The sequence below is a fragment of the Crocodylus porosus genome, unplaced genomic scaffold (genome assembly GCF_001723895.1).
Source record: "Crocodylus porosus isolate Cpor-Errol unplaced genomic scaffold, CroPor_comp1, whole genome shotgun sequence".
NCBI classification, from domain to species: Eukaryota; Metazoa; Chordata; order Crocodylia; family Crocodylidae; genus Crocodylus; species Crocodylus porosus.
This window is the reverse complement of record NW_017728907.1, coordinates 16,298,700-16,315,580: the sequence shown is the minus strand read 5'-3', so window position 1 is coordinate 16,315,580 and position 16,881 is coordinate 16,298,700. Positions and strand designations below refer to the sequence as shown.

The window sequence follows — 16,881 nt, the reverse complement described above, 5'->3', positions numbered from 1 at the left end:
TACTTGTTCCAGAAGCCTGCGCTTTTAAAAGGCCTGGGACAAACATGCCACTTAAGGAAGCACTGGAACATTTTACCTGTTACATTACGCCTTTTTAGAATGAGGAGAGTTCTGGCCCCAAGCCTGTTGTGCGTGTTTTGATCTCTCCTCGCCCTTGTCCATTGTCAACATTAGATGGCCTCAGTTGAGTGCAAACTTCAGCCCTTTTGAAGTATGAGGAACGTCAGTTGTGGAACAGGTAGCAGCTTCTTCACCGAAAGTTCTGCTTTGCCCACCCCTTCCCATTCAGGAAAAGGCAAATGTGGCTCCCTCAGTGTGTTTGCCCCAAGATGACCATCTTCCTGTCTAATGTGCAAGTTTCTTAACTATGGAGCCAGTTGGTATGGCTGCATCACCATCCTGTTTGTTCATAGCCTTAATAACACTTGAGCTGTGTAAGCTCTTGTAGGGTGAATAATGTTTACAGTGCAGCACACCATGTTGTCCTGCTTTCCCAAATAGTCTGTGGGCCCCAGAGTACGCCAAACACTGCAGTGGTCTGAAGAGTGTGGGTGATTGCACGTGCACTGCTTTCACATACTCCAAATGGTGAGTTTGGTCACTTAGGAAGGCAGTGATGGCTGTTCTGAAAGATTGGCAGCTTTCATGTTTAAAATGCTTTTGACATGACTTGGCAGTGAACATTTATTTTCCCCTTTTTATGGGTGTAGAGATTTAAGGCAGAAAATTTGATAGGGGCAAGAGTCTTATCAAGATGGGACCTATGTCGCAGCAAACTAAACTTGGGAATCCAAGTCCTCTGCTGTAGGAACTGGGTCTGCCTACAACTCTCTGCAGATGTCCAGCAAAATGCACCTAAAGCATGAAATACCATTGAGCATGTATATGGGGAACAGAAGGGTGGCCCTGTGCAAAGCCTTGTGACACTAGACTAGGCAATCCTAAGTGAATGGTACATGGACTTTGCAACAAATAAGAATGGTACTGGGAGAGACTTGCAACATCCCTCCCTTGGACTGAGCATAGAAGAGACCTTACTTAATGGCAAATAATATGGCTGATACCTCTTGCTCTAAGCTACTAAAGTACTTTGCTCTAAGCTACTAAAGTACTAAGGACTGCAAAGATGGGTCACTTGCTTGAAAATTTTAAGATGACTAGTGCAACAAAGCACCATTACCAACTTGAGGCTACATATTCCATCATGACAAAGTTACTTGCTCCACTGACCCAAACAGAGCAACTAGCAACGTTGTTATTGATGCATTTTTCATATTGGATGCTAAATCAGTGCGCCATCCAGGGATGTGAGTTTTGTGGATGCTCTGCCTCCATTTGCTATTTAAAAAAAAAAAAAAAGTGCTAGGCACCTGCCACTCAAAAAAAAATCAGTTTTGGGGTAGAGCAGGGCTTGAGTTGCCCATATATGTGTTACATGGGGTAGACTAAATGACTCCAAGTCTGTCTGGCCTGTGCACTGGAATTTTGGAGTCCTACAAGAATTCAGCAGCTTTGCTACAGTACTAGCACTGGATTTTGTATCTACCACCAATGATCCAACACCCACTGGAAGAAATCTGGACATTTTTTGTGTATTTCAATATGCATTAAGTCCATCTTTTTTTCCCTTTGCTATAGGATCGGTTGGAAATTCCTCAGTCATACCAACCTCATTTCTTTGTCCAGTGGGAATCTTCATGTCCAGTGAATACCCACTGGAAATATGTGGAGAGGAGCCAAGATGCATGATATATATATATTTGGCTACACTAGAAATATTTTAATTTGCTGCAGTCTCGATTTAAAAGGTTCGCAATGGTCAATGGAGGCTACTAATGTCAAGGGTTCTCAGTCCAATGGAGGCTACTAATGTCAAGGGTTCTCAGTCCAACTGGTCGTCTCTAAATCTTTAAGACCTGATGCTCAGCCTCTTGGAAAACTAATCTGGTAGCCCTTCAGAGTCTGCTTTCTAGGTTACCTCTGCTAAAGTAATCCAGCAAATAGCATGGTGCACCACTTCTCTCGGGGGAGCGTTTTAAATCAGTGCATGTAAAAGGGTGATCTGTGAGTTGCTCGCTTGCCTGACAGCATTATTCTGGTTTGCCTGGGTTTTTTTTGCCAAGATCTCCCTTTTGGCAGGAATGAACACAACTGTGATTCCTGAGACAGTGGTTTCTTCCTTGCAAAACTGGGTGTGTTTCTGGTAGTATCTGGGGAAATTGCTTTTGTGGCTTTTTTGCTGGCCTTTGATGTGAAGACACTGCTGATTACAGCACTGATACTTCATGGCAAAAATGGGGCTGTTGTTAAATGATTTACTTTGGGACGGTATTGGGGGTAGTGACTTCTCATCAGTCATTACCTTCAATGCTTACTGTTCTATTCTGTCAGCAACTTTTCCCAATGCGTGTCTACACACCCCTTAACTAATGCACGTTTTAACAGCCACTGTTTTTTAGCTATGTGCACTACAGAACGTGACTGGGCCCAGTACAGAACCCAGTAGCCCTGCATCTCATCAGCAAGAGAGGGATTTTTTTTTCTGGCCCTGAAACTTAAGCACAACCCCAACCAAACAGCTCTTTTTTATTTTTCATAAAGTGGTGATTGTGATGTTAAAATTACAGAGGAATTGAATCTGCAATCATTAAGTTACATTTCTCAACACAGCTTTCATCAGTGCTGTTTGTGTGTAGTGGGGTATCATTATCTTCAGCTTATTAGGTACAAACTTGGGGACAGGAGCCAGTGGAGGCAAAGAATGGTGATCTTGCCTCTAGTTGTTTTGGGAGAAGTAGGGGAGAGAGTTACTATCCTGAGCTACAGAAGACCAAAATGTCTGGAGAAATGTGTTTTCTAAATCTGTATTTGAATTATTGAACATTTCTCCCATTGTTTTATCAGCATGGGGGGGGGGCAGCAGGCCTGCAGTTTGCCTAGAGCAGTTGATCAAACTTTCTCTCATCAGATTGAACTTCAAAACTTCTCTCAAATTAAACATTGCTCAACCTTCCCTAGCTGGTCATCCACCTTTGACCCCTGACATCCCACTCCACCTCCTGCCCTCCTACATTCCCTTTGAGCTCTGGCTAAGTGTACAAACTCAGTGTGGAAGCTAGTACTGACTGGTTTGGACTCCCTTTTATTTTCCCTGAACTAAAGAAATCCTATTTACTATCTTGCACTGCTGCTCACATCCTCAAGGGAAAGCATTGGAGACACTAGAGGCAGGTAAGAGGACTTTAAGTTCCAGTGATGTTCTCATGTTTGTTAACCCATCTCCACATAGGTTCCCACGAAGGGAAATGAATCCAGGAACCCCTCACCACTACTTGTGTTGTATGTTTGTGGGAGTCCTAGTTTCGTAGATAGTGTGTTTGATGCTATGGCTCTCTTTTTGTAGGGTTCTGCCTGGATACCATAGATCTAGGTTGTCATGTCTTGCTTGCTAGAACATCTGCAAAATCTTGGTTTTGAGGAACCAATTCATAGTGGGAAGCAGGCCATGTATTAGGGATCCTTAAAACTTTCTACTGCCCAATACTCACTTTTTTTCTGCCTCACTTTAAAGGACTTTCTGGGGGGAGGGGGAGGTCCTCCCTTTCTAAAACACATCCTAGAAAGTGAACTTCATACACCAACTGAAACTCCTCAAATCAAAGCTTACTGGACTCAAGTAGCTTCCCTGGACATGGGCTGGAGAGAACTGTATACTGAGTCCAACAGGTTCATGCTTGCTAGCAAATTAGCCATAGATTTATGTTAAGAGTCGAGGGGTTTTTTTTGGTGATACATAGTTGGGAGAGCTGTTTCAGGGATCAGGCGCCCCTCCAGGCTGTCTAACAGCACTCCCTACTATACAGTTGATCCAATAAACGATGCAACAAAAAAGCCTCATTTCTGTTTCCTGGACTGCCATGGCTACAACCCTCCAACCCCCATAGGTTTATAACCCTAATGCCTGTTGCCCTTCGTTAGGAGAAAAGAATGCTGAGCAAAAGTAACTACTACAGCAGTGGGAAGAGACTAATGCTTGCAGCCTGACTCTGGCACGTACCACTTGGGGCTGGAAGGAAGAGGTGCTCACTATGCTTCATTCTGGGTCTTGACTTGCCCCTAGGATTCCTTTTACCAGAGACCCCTAAGGATGGACATGGCCCCTCATCCGATTTGGTATCAAGTGAACTTTTAATAGTAACCCCTAGGCTTATTACAAGTATTCTTCCTTGCAATATGACCTGACAAGCCGTTCATTCAGGCTTTACAGCAGTGACCTTTGGTGGTACAGGCCTTGGAGCTTCTGCTGGGCGTGTGGGATGTTAGTTTCTGGATTCCTCGTTGTTCAAACAAGAAGTCCAAGGTTGCTCCTGTCCCCCCAGGGTGGCAACACAGAATACGTGTGTGTTCCTTTGTTTGTCCATCATTTTTGTAACTACTGTCATCTGGAATTGTCCAATCCCTTGGCTCTGTGCTAAGCATTCCTTATATGGTGCACCAATCCCCTGGCACTGTGCTAGCCACATTCCTTATAGGGAAACTGCTGGCCCTTGCTTGCCTGCTCCCCACTCTCAGCCCTCACGTCTCCCATCACCACAGAAGGCACTCTGTTCAGTTGTGTTGCTTACTTCTGGAAAGGCCTGGACTATGGCTAAAAGCCTTAGCATAACTCAGTTTGCCTACTACATTGACTCTACTGAGCTTCCCTATTAATGATGCAGGAGACTGCCTGAAACTGCAATGTTGAGCTGACTCAGTAGTTCACTGCCTTCCTCCAGGACTGGGTTAGAAAGAAAGAAAACTTTTTTTAATCTGCTGTATGTACTCCATTCTCTTGCCAGAATCCAGTCAACATAAAAGCATTATATGCCTTTCTAAAACACTTAGTCCTGGAAGAATTTCAAAGCACTCTCTAACTTCTATATGCAGTACAGTCTCTACAGGGATGGACTGTGCTCATCAAACAGCAATTCACACATCAGTGGAAGAAGAAGGGATATACTTTAGCCAAGCTTTCCAAAACAGATCACTGTCTGAAGTGATCAGGGATCTTTCACTGTACATGACAAATCTCACCTCTGGGAAAGATTTTTTCCCCGCAAGGTTTCAATAGGTGAACAGCCACATAGTACACACTTTATCATTATGATGTATGAAAGACCAAGCTAAGTCAACCCTGCTGACACTTGAAAAGGTTCCTGGAAAGACTCTAGGCATGAAATTATCTGCTTCCCTCTTCCCACACCTCCTGGGTTTGAAATTAGTGGAAGTTTTACCTCTTGGCTTCAGCACTTCATCATCCCAAACCTTTAGCTAGTATATATGACTCCATATATGCAACATAACCATGCAGAACCTTGGGAAGTATTGAGAAACTTTTTCTTCCCTTAATCTACTCTATGCAGTTAATCCAATAAAAGATATTGCCCAAAGAAATGCTGGGTTAGGACAGCACTTTCCCCTATATCTGTTATTGAATTGCTGTTAATCATAAGTGTTCTACATCTTCTGCAACAACTGGACACCAGACACTGGGCCATTATTTTGGCAACCTGTTTTTTTGCTCTGGGACTCTAGCTTGACAGGTAGAAAACATCAAAGAAAGTCCAGACAGACTATATAGACAGACATATATAGAACAATTCTTATTCTGCCTTTTTGGAAGCACTTCTTTGCAGCGTTTCAGTAGCATATCATTATACAGCTGCCTCCCAGTGATACCATCACTGTGAAGCACTTCAGAGTTATCCCTGTTTCACTAAGGGCCATTTTATAGAGTTCTGACTAATTTATAGCACTATGACACAGTCATCTATCTGATCAATATCTATAGTGCCTTTAAGTTGTTTAAAGTGCTGTAAATATTACAGCTGTCCATGTTTCACATTATACAACAGGCAGCCTTTGTACAAGAGGAGAGGTGTGCAAGCCCTTCCAAAGGGAATTTGAATTTCCACCTTCATAGACAGCTCTTTGAGCTATGTATGTTATTTCACCACTGCAAGATATTTCCAGCTGCCTGTCCATCAGTCCCATTTCCAACATCTGGAAAGCCCAAACCAGGATAGCATCCTTGACATGGATTACCTTACTCCATAACCTAACCTGTAGGGAGGAATTAAATGAGAGGATGTGATACTGAGGAGCCCACTCAGAGTGATGGCTTTCAGAGCAGGGCTTCCACCTGGATTGTAACATTTCTTTCTGGTTTCAGGAGGATGCATCTCTTTGTGGTGTTGATCATCAGTATGTGGGGGGCAGTTGCCCCCCAGCAACATCCAGTGGAAGACATCTGTACTGCAAAGCCAAAGGACATTCCTGTGAATCCTATTTGCATTTACCGTAACCCCGAGAAGAAACCACAGGAGGGCGAGGGGCCAGAGGCAGATCAAGCCAAGGATAAGATCCCTGAATTTACTAACCGTCGGGTCTGGGAGTTGTCAAAGGCCAACTCCCGCTTTGCCATTACCTTCTACAAGTACATGGCAGACTCCAAGAGTGACCTGGCAAACATCTTCATGTCACCCCTCAGTATCTCCACAGCCTTTGCCATGACCAAGCTCGGTGCCTGTGGTGACACTCTAAAGCAGCTTATGGAGGTCAGTGGCATCTCCTCAGTTTCCAAGTCCTTGTGGTTTAAGTTAGAACAAAGGTGCCAAATGCTAGCTGCTTATAATAAAGCTCTCTCTTTTAATGGCTCCTTTGCTCAAATCACATCCTTTGTAACCCCAGCTTTTGAGAGACAGACCCTTCTGCTAAACAGGTCTCTGGCCAGGACCCTTCTGGAAGATGACCCAGACTACTTCCCTCTGGGTTTCTGTAGTCCAAACCCTTCTCCAGTGATCCAAGTAGATTCTTCTGATGCACATGCTGACACGCAGGTTATAGCCTCTATCTGGAGGAGAAGAAACCTGCTTTGGATGTAAGGAAGGAAGGTGAATACTTTTTTTCTTCTGGACCTAGGCAGGTAGATGAGCAGGGACAGGCCTCTACACAGGAAGCTGAGGGAAGCCAAGCAGGCCTTGGAGTGGGGTTTGTGCTAAAGGCCCCCTATTTCCACCATCCTTATGCAGCAGTCCAAGTGTGAGATGTTCCTATTGAAATAAGTGCAAAAATGCAGCTGGAACAATGCAGCAGCCCCTGGTTTGTGTGGGATGAGGAGGAAGAGATGTAACAGGGACCCCAGGCTGAACTTTTTGTTTAGACAAAAGCCCCATCAATAAATTAACAGCACTGGTCATTCTTAGCAGGAGGCTCACCCCCTGACCTCCAGGACTTTGCAACAATGGGGAGACATGTAGCCCAGTTATCACAAGCCTTGTCTACCCTACCAATCCTTGCTGTACTAGCCACCATGTGACTTTTCTGCTTACTTGCCTGTAATAATCCCACTGACTTTAACAGTGTAACTCCCACTGATGCCAGTGCTGCTGTACTAAGCCCTTTATGAGCATGTACACACAAGCCATCACTACATGGAATGGGCTGGCAAGACATGCTTACTATCCTGCTTTGTTGGAAACCTGATTAGTAGCAACAACAAAAAGTATGTTGGGCCTCCTCTTAGAGCCAGCTCTACAGGAGGCAGTCATCCCTCTGTGTGAAAAGAGCCTGCTTTTAGCCCAGTGTCCTGGCATCAGCATCCAGTTACCTGCATGATTCCTTCCTTTGTTAGCCATCCTTTCATAGGGGCCAAGGACCAAGTGGAACATGGAAAGTGAGCTGCCCTTTAGCACCTGGATCTGATCCTTCAGGTCAGGGTTGAGGCATGCTGGCAAAGAAGCTTCCCCCCCTGCTTCCTGCTGTGTGGCTAGACAGGGGACTTTTGGTTCAGAAGGCTGCATCTGTGATACCTTCCAGTGGTATATGATCCCCTTTAGAAGAAACTAAACTTCATTTGGTTTATTTTTTAAACCCAGTGTAGCACAAATGATGAGTTTTTTTCTAGACCATAGTATTCTTACCTAAGCGGAATTTTATGCAAAGGACCTAGTGATCCATAGCTTTGGAAGATCCAGTTTCCTAACCTGTGAAGTTAGTTTTCAGTAGGCTCCCATACAGAAGGCATAAAATCTACAGATAAGAGCAAAGTAGGAGGAGGGCAGGCAAGAACAGAAATGGCCAGTGTTATTTTGCATGTTGTGATAAACAGAAATAAAGGGACAGGCTTGAGCCTTATAAGCAGTTGACTACATAGGCTGTAGCAAGAGGACAGCTCCAGAAATCAAAGCCTTCTGTTATGGTGTTGCCAGCTGGTTAGAACATGAACTGAGATTTGGTGTTCATTCCAGGTGCTTTTCTTGTGCTGTTGTGCTTGTCACTGCACGACTTATCCAGTTAGAAGTGAACTCTGAGCATGGCGATGAGCGAGAAATTCCAGAATCCTTACCCTGGTGTGGACACCTGCTTCCTCTCTAGGGGAGTCTGTCTCAAGTACTTGTCTGGCCCCTGTAACTGCAAAACCTGAGTACCTCTTGGTCCTTAATGACTTATTCTCCACAACACTCCTCCAAGGTGAGGCAGTGCTGTCATTTCTGTTTTAGAGATGAAGAAATTAGGCCAATCCTATTTCACTCTGGTCATGCTGCCAGTGGGACAAAAGTGGTCTTGTTGCTCTCTGTCCATTGTATCTACTGGCTATTAATGTAGAAAAGCCATCTGGAGCAGAGACCCAAGCTATAACCTGAGGCTCCCTGTCTTCAAGGGCAGCATCCATCTCCCTGAGCCATCTTCCCTCTATCTTGCTGTCTTTTTGCTGTTCGCTGGGCCAGCTTAAAAAAGAGGACTGGGGAGTGGTCTGGACAATGCCTAACCCTACCCTATGCCTGAAGGTTTTGCTGGGAAATGAGAGAAGTTGAAGGCTCCTCTAGGTCAGAACCAAGGTCTTGTGCTTCTTGGCCAAGTTCCCTAAACACTAGGCTGTTGGGTTAGAAAGTAGGGAGGGCTATTCTATTCCTCCTCCTCTTGCATCAAAGAATTGCTAATCACAGTTTTTCCTCCATCTGAACCTGAGGACTTACATGGGCATGTGCACCTACCTGGGCAATGCTGTTCCTCAGCAGGGTATTCATGGCCATAGCAGAATTTTCTGAGATCTCTCACAGGGGCAAGTATTGCTACATAGCTGGAAATGAGATCTAAAATCTATGTAAGTGCCCCAAATGCCACTACATTAGGTTCTGTAAATAGCACTTACATACATGGAGGTGGAATAGTTTTTGGCCTTGAAGGCTTGCCTATATGGAAAAACTTATGCCCTGGTATATTTTAAACCAGCCTAGATCCCCAAGCAGACAATCTAGTTCTAGAATGAGGGTACCCACATAGGGTGTTAAACCAGTCAATAATTAGACTGGTATAACTGGAAACATTTCATGTATAGACAAGTCCTTAATATCTCATGTCCTAACCACTGGAGCATCCCCCTCTATAGAAGTCAATTCTGTTCCTATTGAGGTCATCAAGAGGAGTCTTCAGAGAAATGGGATCAGGCCCCTGATCTTTCTACGTTAACTTTTCCTCTTGTAAAAACAGCTCCATAACCTTGGAGATGGGTTGTGCAGATTAACTAGTTTGTGTCTGTAAAGAATTGGTAGAAAAATATGCAGTAATTTTCTGTTCATATTGGCATGTCCAATGATAAATCAGTATATGCCATCCTACCCGGCAGCCACAAATAGATGAGAATCAGTGTGCTACAGAAAATGAATTTCAAAGCAATGACTTAATCTTTTTTTTTTCAAAGTGGCTATTGCTTGCAAGTGTCTACAGTATGTACCACATTTATCTGATGGGAGGAGATCTCTTACTTAAGTCTGGGGTTTCCAGACCTATACATGTACAACATTGTTTACAGCTAATATTGTAGGTTCTCTCACTGTAGGGAGTTGCTGAGAGGCCCATGTTTAGCAACTTGTCAGCACCATATTGTGTGACCCTGGTGGGGATGCTAGAAAGTGTGTGATTGGTACCATAAAGCATTAACTCTGTTCAAACAGTGCCATAACATTCACAGCACCATACCATAGGCAACACATGATGAACCAGAATTCATGCACGATGTAGAAACGATCTGAAAGTGTGTGTCAAAATACAATAAAACCAGGAAGTATTCTGTTGCCTTCAGGAGTTCTGCACAGAGCTTTTAAGTGTTTATGTGCACTGTAGTAATTCCTAGAGGCTCCAGTCAGGGTTAGGGCTTTCTTTTGCTAGGCACTATACAAATGCAAAGTGAGGTACTGCCTGGCCCAGAGAACTTACATTTCACTCTGGTTGAGTGGGAAGGGAAAGAGAGGGGAAGGGACTTGTTGACGGTTCCCTGTCTGGTCAGTGGCAGAAGCTGGAGTAGAATCCAGATCCAACCACAAACCATGGCAACTTTATGTGCTTTCTGAAAGGAGAGGGATGGGAGCCTGGCAAGCAAAAAACCAGGGCCCCTCTTATTATAATTTATGGCTTGAAAAAAAAGGTAGTAATTGGACCATGGAAAGAAACAATCAAGGTGGGGACAGGCAGGGCATTGAGTATGGAAAAGGAGAGGGGGTCAGAGTATTAAAGAGCTCTGAAGGATAGGAGGTGAAAGAAGAGCAGCAGCTTCTTGGCTATGTCCATTATTGTTTGTCCTGGAATCTTCAAAGCCTGGGCTCAGCCTAGCTGTGCTTCTTCTCCCAGTGAGACAGGCCTTGCTGCAAAGGATGCTCATGCTATTTTTAATCACAGCAAATTTTAAGCATTCTGCCCTGGTGACAGGGTTGCCAACTGTTTGTAAATTTATGGGCGGTCTAAAAAATGCAAGCTAAATGCCTGTCTGTGATGTCCATAACAAAAATTAAGCCATCCATAAAAAACAGAAACACTGATCTCACTTCAAGATATGTCAAAATGGAGCCAAATAAATACAAATGCTGATGCTGGACAGAGAGAGCAGAGCAGTGCTACCTGTTGTTTAAATGGGAGCCCAGCTTGGAGCTCTACAGCGAAGTGAGTGTCAGGATTTTCTGGCCCACTAGAGCCTCCATAGCGCCTTTTCCCTTTTCACTAGCATGTACTGCCACTGATATCTCTGAGCTAGGCAGGACATGGATGGAGCTGTGGGGCAGGGAGCAAGGGAGACATAGCGGGTGAGGGTCTGTGCCAAGGAGCAGGGCCAGTGGGGGTAAGGCAGGGGAGGGCAGTCAGGGTAAGGGGGTGAATAGGAGATCAATGTGGGAGGAGCAGCATGATATAAAACCACTGTTGCAGTCACACAGGGCTGTCAATCCAAAAGTTGTGGGTTTTTTTCACTGACAGTAAAAACGCATGCAAATTAAAGTGTTTTGTTGTCAATAAAAAGTTTGTGGATGTCAGTAAAAAAAATGGTCAGGCCTGTTTGGTTCTACAGGGAAAAACAAACCAAGAGTGCCAGCAAAGTGGCCACTTCCATACTGTCCTGAGTGAGCAGCATTATAACCCTTTGTCTATAAAGCTGATGAGCAGAACCCCTCTGCCACTGCTACAGGAAATGGGGAGCCTGGGTTAGGATTCATTCTCTCTGTTTTTGCATCTCTAGGTTTTTCAGTTTGACACCATTACAGAGAAGACATCTGACCAGATCCACTTCTTCTTTGCTAAGCTGAACTGCCGCCTATATAAGAAAGCCAACAAATCCTCCGAGCTGATATCTGCCAACCGCCTCTTCGGGGAAAAATCCTTGGTCTTCAATGAGACCTACCAAAACATCAGCGAGGTGGTTTATGGAGCCAAACTTCGGCCCTTGAATTTCAAAGTGAGTTAGAATTACTTTGACTTCTTTGTTTCTCCATTCTGTTGTGCTATTGGCATTTTTATCTCTCTCTGATTTCTTTGGACTGACCTGAAAATCCCCCACTTATTTTCTTGTCTGTATCTCCAGGAACAACCAGAGCAATCCAGGACTGTCATTAATGACTGGGTCGCCAATAAAACAGAAGAACGCATTAAAGAAGTGATCCCACAAGGAGTCATTGATGAAAACACTGTCCTAGTTCTGGTCAATGCAATTTACTTTAAGGTATGGCAAATGAAACTGGGGAGAGACTGGTTCCTTGGGGACTTGGAGTGCAATGTGTCCAGGGTTTTGAGGGATGACAGGAAGTCAGGAGAGAAATCATTCTCCCAAGCCAAACACCCTGAAGCTCTAAGAAATGGAGCAGCTTCTCAGAGCTGTCAGCCTGCAATAACTGGTATAGAAATCAAAGTCCTCAATCATGGGCAATAGCAAAAACTCAAACACATCAACCCTGGTCCAGAAAAGTTGAAACTGAATCTCTGAATCCTAGAGGTGGATGCATATCAAACCTGGATCTGCCCAGCCCTCACCTCAGTGCCTTGGGAAGGCTCAAAGCCTGGAGTCCAGATGGGAATTCCCTACTTGGACCCTACTTCTACAATGAAGCCAGAATCCCAGATTCAAATACCCCAAATTACGGCAAGGTTCTGAAATGTGAATTTGGCTCCAAATTCCATAGTGCTGGGTCTAGCTCCTTGACAGGTTAGAACTGACTCGTCTGATCACATTGCCAGGATGGGTGGAACAAAGGCAAGGAGGCAAGAAACAGCAAAACTGGTGACAAGCCAAGGTGTTTTAATAAATGATTACAGCTTCATGGGGAAACCAGAGATTTAGGAGCCCCATTCAGGGAAATAGACATTCTGAGAAACAGAAGTAATGGGTTCCCTACCCAGTGCTGAGAAGGAGCTAAGCCTTGGAGCCTGCTTGTGCCTTGGTCTATCAAACTCGCCTTGCAGAGATGTGGCAAAGCTAAATCAATAGTCACTTTGTAGATGGGGGAGAGCAGATGCAGTTTAGAGTGGGGTTAGTACAGCCTGTGTGCTGCCTTCAGGCTGGGGTTCTTGAGTCTGTGTGGAGCTGACTGCTGCATCTGTCTTTGCCTTGGTCCCACAGGGACACTGGAAATCAAAGTTTCCTGTTCACAACACAAAACTGGAAACGTTCTATAAAGTGGACGGTGAGACTTGCCAGGTCCCCATGATGTACCAAGAAACCAAATTCCGTTATGCTCTAGTCCAAAACGATCAAGTGCACATCTTGGAGATGCCTTACAAAGGCGACGACATCACCATGGTGCTCATCCTGCCTGCCAGGGACACGCTGCTGTTGGATGTGGTGAAGGGACTGACTTCAGAGAAACTGCAGGAATGGCTGGGTTCAATGAAAGAGATCTCGCTTTCTGTCTACCTCCCCCGCTTCCGCATTGAAGACAGCTTCAGCCTGAAGGAGAACCTGCAGAAGATGGGGCTGCTTGATCTTTTCAGACAAAAAGCAGCCAAGTTGCCAGGTCAGCCCAGGTGGGGTGGGTGGTTGGGGTTCTCTCCAAGAACAGGGGCAGAGATATTAAACAAAGCAGATGTTGCCTCAGATTTGGGGGTAAAGGAGTGCACAAAAATACTTTTAAGGGTTGCTAGAAGTGTGAGTGGTCTCTCTGCTGCTCAGGGCTTAACTGGTAGACTCTGTACAGAGGCCTAAATTGGCTGAAGGGTCACGGGGAGCAAAGTCCCCTCTTGCCCAAAGGGTAGGGCTTAGGAGGGGGTCTCCAGGTCAGGGTTGAATGCGTAGCAAAAGATCAGTCTCCAAGGTAGGTCAGCAGGTTGGTACCTTCTACCAGCACTGAACTTATCTGCAACTTGCTGAGTGTTAAGGGCCAAAACCCACACTCGGGTACAGATATTCATGGATTCCACTGAAGTCAGCTGGAGTCCTGTGGAGACCACTGCAGGGCAGAACTTCTTTCTAAACTCAGTTTGAGCTTCGTCCTTGTCTCATTTGCCCTTCCCGCATTGTTCTTGCCTTCTGCCTTGATCACCTTAAGCTGGACAAGTGAAATGCTTTGGTTCTTGGGATGCTGTCTTCTCAAGGTAGCTCTTAAACTGTCTCTCTGTTCCCGGCTTGTTGGTTTCTAGGTATAGTTGCGGACAGCCGTACAGACCTGCATGTGTCGGATGCTTTCCACAAGGCCTTTCTAGAGGTGAGCCTGGCTTTCCAGCACCGCTTTGAATCTTTTCTTTTAATTTACCTCATTTGTTTAGTCTTTAAAAAACAAACAAAAATATGGACTTAAAACTGTGGTACCCATCTCCTACCTAGTCCTGCAGCAGTCCTAGCTTCTAGCCTATGGTAGAAGGTGGAGAGTGTAAAAAGCCACCAAAATTTCTGCTTCCCTCTCTCATCAAGTCTAAAAACCAAGAGTATAAAGGTGTAAAACATATTGTTTGGATTCTGTCTGCAAAGAACCTTTTGCAGTAAAGTCATCAAGTAGCTGTTACATGCTGGCTAACTCTAGGCTGTTGCTTGCCATGTGCTCTGGCTTTAGGCTGTCGCCTGCTGGATCCCCATTCTGAGTCATCGGACTCTTCCCAGTACAGTGAGGCATTGCCCGGTCTCACAGCCCAGCTACAGTCTCCGGTAGTGGGGGCTACAAACCTGAAACATCCGTCTGGTTCCTCTCTGGGGCTGGGTGCTTAGGTGTTAGATGTTGCAATGCCTAAGTCCTTTACTGGATCTGGCCCCTAGTCCCTCTCGCTGTTGATGGAAGATTGTTAGCATATTGGCAACAACAACAAATTGCTGACAGGGGAGTGGGGGGAGGTGAGTTTCAGGCCCCTGATAGATGTTACACTTAACACATAATTAACTGGTCAATCATGTCTTTAGTGGGCTGGCTACACATTCAATCAATTAGTTAATGGCATAATAAAATGAAGAATAAGCTGCAGTTATTACACAAAATAAGCATTTTGTTGTGGCTGGTTCTTATCCTATCTTTAATTGAATGTGTGACCTGTGCCCAACCTCTAGAGCACATGGGAGCTTTTCAAGACTCCCATGTGCACCAAAGGCTGGGAGGCCCCTCAGATGATTGGGGTTCCCAACCAGGGGTGCACCATGTGTTCCCTGGATGACAACAACCCTGGTCAGCTGATCAGGACCCCCCCAGTTGGGAACTCCAATCAGCTGATAGGGCCCTCAGAGGCAGGAGCTCATAGTCCACTCCCATGACTGGGAGCCAAGGTTGCTACTTGTCAGTACAGGGGGAACCTGGGATCAGGCTCCCCCTGCACCAGCAAAATGTCACAATGGGATCAATGCAGGATTCCATGATTGTGCCTCCTCCCATGCATGTGTGGCATGGGAAGTGAGATCCTTGGGACCCCACACCAGATCCCATTGCATTTGTACTTTAATGCCTGTCAGGGGCCTTAGGCACGCACACGCTATTCTGAGTCACGCAAATGCGTGAATGTATGACCTTGCAAATCAAACTCTACAGATGTGTCAGAGCTTGGATGAGGATATGTTTAACTTTGTAGGTATGGAGCCATCAGCCCCTCAGTGTAAAGAGCTGTGTAACAGCATGTTCAGAAAGTGACATGATGCTTTTATGTCCTTGAGCTTCAGGTCCGTAAGACAATGGAAAAAAAAGCTTTTAAACCAACTTAATGAATCCTTCTTTAAATGCACTGGCTGGGTTGTGGCTTAGCAGTGCCCAGGCAGCAGGGCTTGGAGTTCTTCAGCGAAAGCCGCCCTTGCTCCATGGGGGAATGTAGGTTTCATGGACGTGTGAATGCTCCCAGCCAGCTGAAGGAATGGGATTGCCAGGCTCCCAGGGGTACTGAGTTCCCACTTGGAAACAGGGTGCCTGTATGGTGGAGGTCTGCCTGGTATGACAGAAGACCGTTTTTAATCCAGTCTCCCCTCTGATTGGCAGGTGAATGAGGAAGGCAGCGAGGCAGCAGCGGTTACTGCAGTCATCATCTCAGGCCGTTCATTTCCCTTGAACAAAGTGGTCTTCAATGCTAACAGGCCCTTCCTGCTCTTCATCCGGGAAGCTGCCCTTAACACCATCATCTTCATGGGCAGAATAGCCAACCCTTGCCCTTAAAAGAGCCACTGTTGGGTCCCTGTTTCTCCAGCCCTAAATCCCTGGTGTGTGGATATCCAGCCAACAAAACACCCCCAGCCCCACATCTTTGTTTCTCCCAATACTGGCTAGCAGTTTAGAAGGCCTCTGGGGAAGTAGCAGAAAGGAAGTAGCTGCCCTGTCACACAGACCAGCTTCAATCTCTGGTAGGAGTTATAACTAGTTATACTGCTGTGCCTGTGGCATCAGTTCGATGCAACACCTGAGGGACATCTTTTGGTATCCCGTGGAACCTCCCATCTTGGATTTCCTTCATCTAAAAGAGGCTCCCCCACACTTTTTCCCCAGTGGTTTGTTCCAAGATTAGGCTGACTATAGTCATCTCGCTTCCCACCCAGCATTTTGTGGCCTCAAGCTGTAACTCTCATCGCATCTTGCATTAAAGCAATCGGCAAGGTGAACTCTAACGCATTAGAACGTTTCCTCCTCTTTCAAAGTTCTTCAGCCTGTTTAGCCTTTCTACCGAGAGCTCTTGGGCTGAGGAAAATTCAAAGACTGCACGAGTTCTCGTAGGTAGAAAAGAAACTTCATTTTGCAAAGGGTGGAAGTTTATTCCCCTGGGAACCTCGGAGTCCTTTTGTGAGAGGGCTGCTCTGCCATGTGCACATCAGGCAGGCTTCTTCCTCCACCTCCCCGTGCAAAAGGGAGTTTCATTTCCACTTGGGAGGATTCTTACAATCTTTGGCTTCTCTGCAGCCTGGAGAGGGTGCATTCAGAGGCACGTGAAGGGGTCCAGTGCACCGCACCCTGCAGGCGCGCAGGACGAGCACTGCCCCGTTCTGCCACCCCACGGCCCTCCTGCAGCAGCCGGCGCTGCGCAACAGGCCCAGCGCCATGCTGCCGCCGCCGCCCGCAGCGGGAACAGCAGTGGGCCGCGCAGACGCGAGCAGAGTGGGCGGGGCCGCATGCAGATGAGCCCGGCGGCGGC

General features: G+C 45.9%; 1 protein-coding gene across 1 annotated transcript; it reads left to right on the top strand.

Moving 5' to 3' along the window:
• The first annotated feature begins 3,025 nt into the window (after positions 1-3,025).
• SERPINC1 (serpin family C member 1) lies at positions 3,026-16,360 on the top strand. The gene is made up of 7 exons (XM_019530862.1): positions 3,026-3,231; positions 6,212-6,596; positions 11,546-11,761; positions 11,888-12,025; positions 12,920-13,313; positions 13,936-14,000; positions 15,741-16,360. The coding sequence occupies exons 2-7, from the start codon at positions 6,216-6,218 to the stop codon at positions 15,912-15,914; spliced, it is 1,368 nt and encodes a 455-aa protein (XP_019386407.1). The 5' UTR covers positions 3,026-3,231; positions 6,212-6,215; the 3' UTR covers positions 15,915-16,360.
• Positions 16,361-16,881: the final 521 nt, after the last annotated feature.

Coding starts and splice junctions, on each gene's coding strand:
- SERPINC1 (XM_019530862.1), top strand. CDS start 6,216: ATGCATCTCTTTGTGGTGTTGATCATCAGTATGTGGGGGGCAGTTGCC. Junction 6,597..11,545: donor CTCTAAAGCAGCTTATGGAG/GTCAGTGGCATC, acceptor TTGCATCTCTAG/GTTTTTCAGTTTGACACCAT. Junction 11,762..11,887: donor TTCGGCCCTTGAATTTCAAA/GTGAGTTAGAAT, acceptor CTGTATCTCCAG/GAACAACCAGAGCAATCCAG.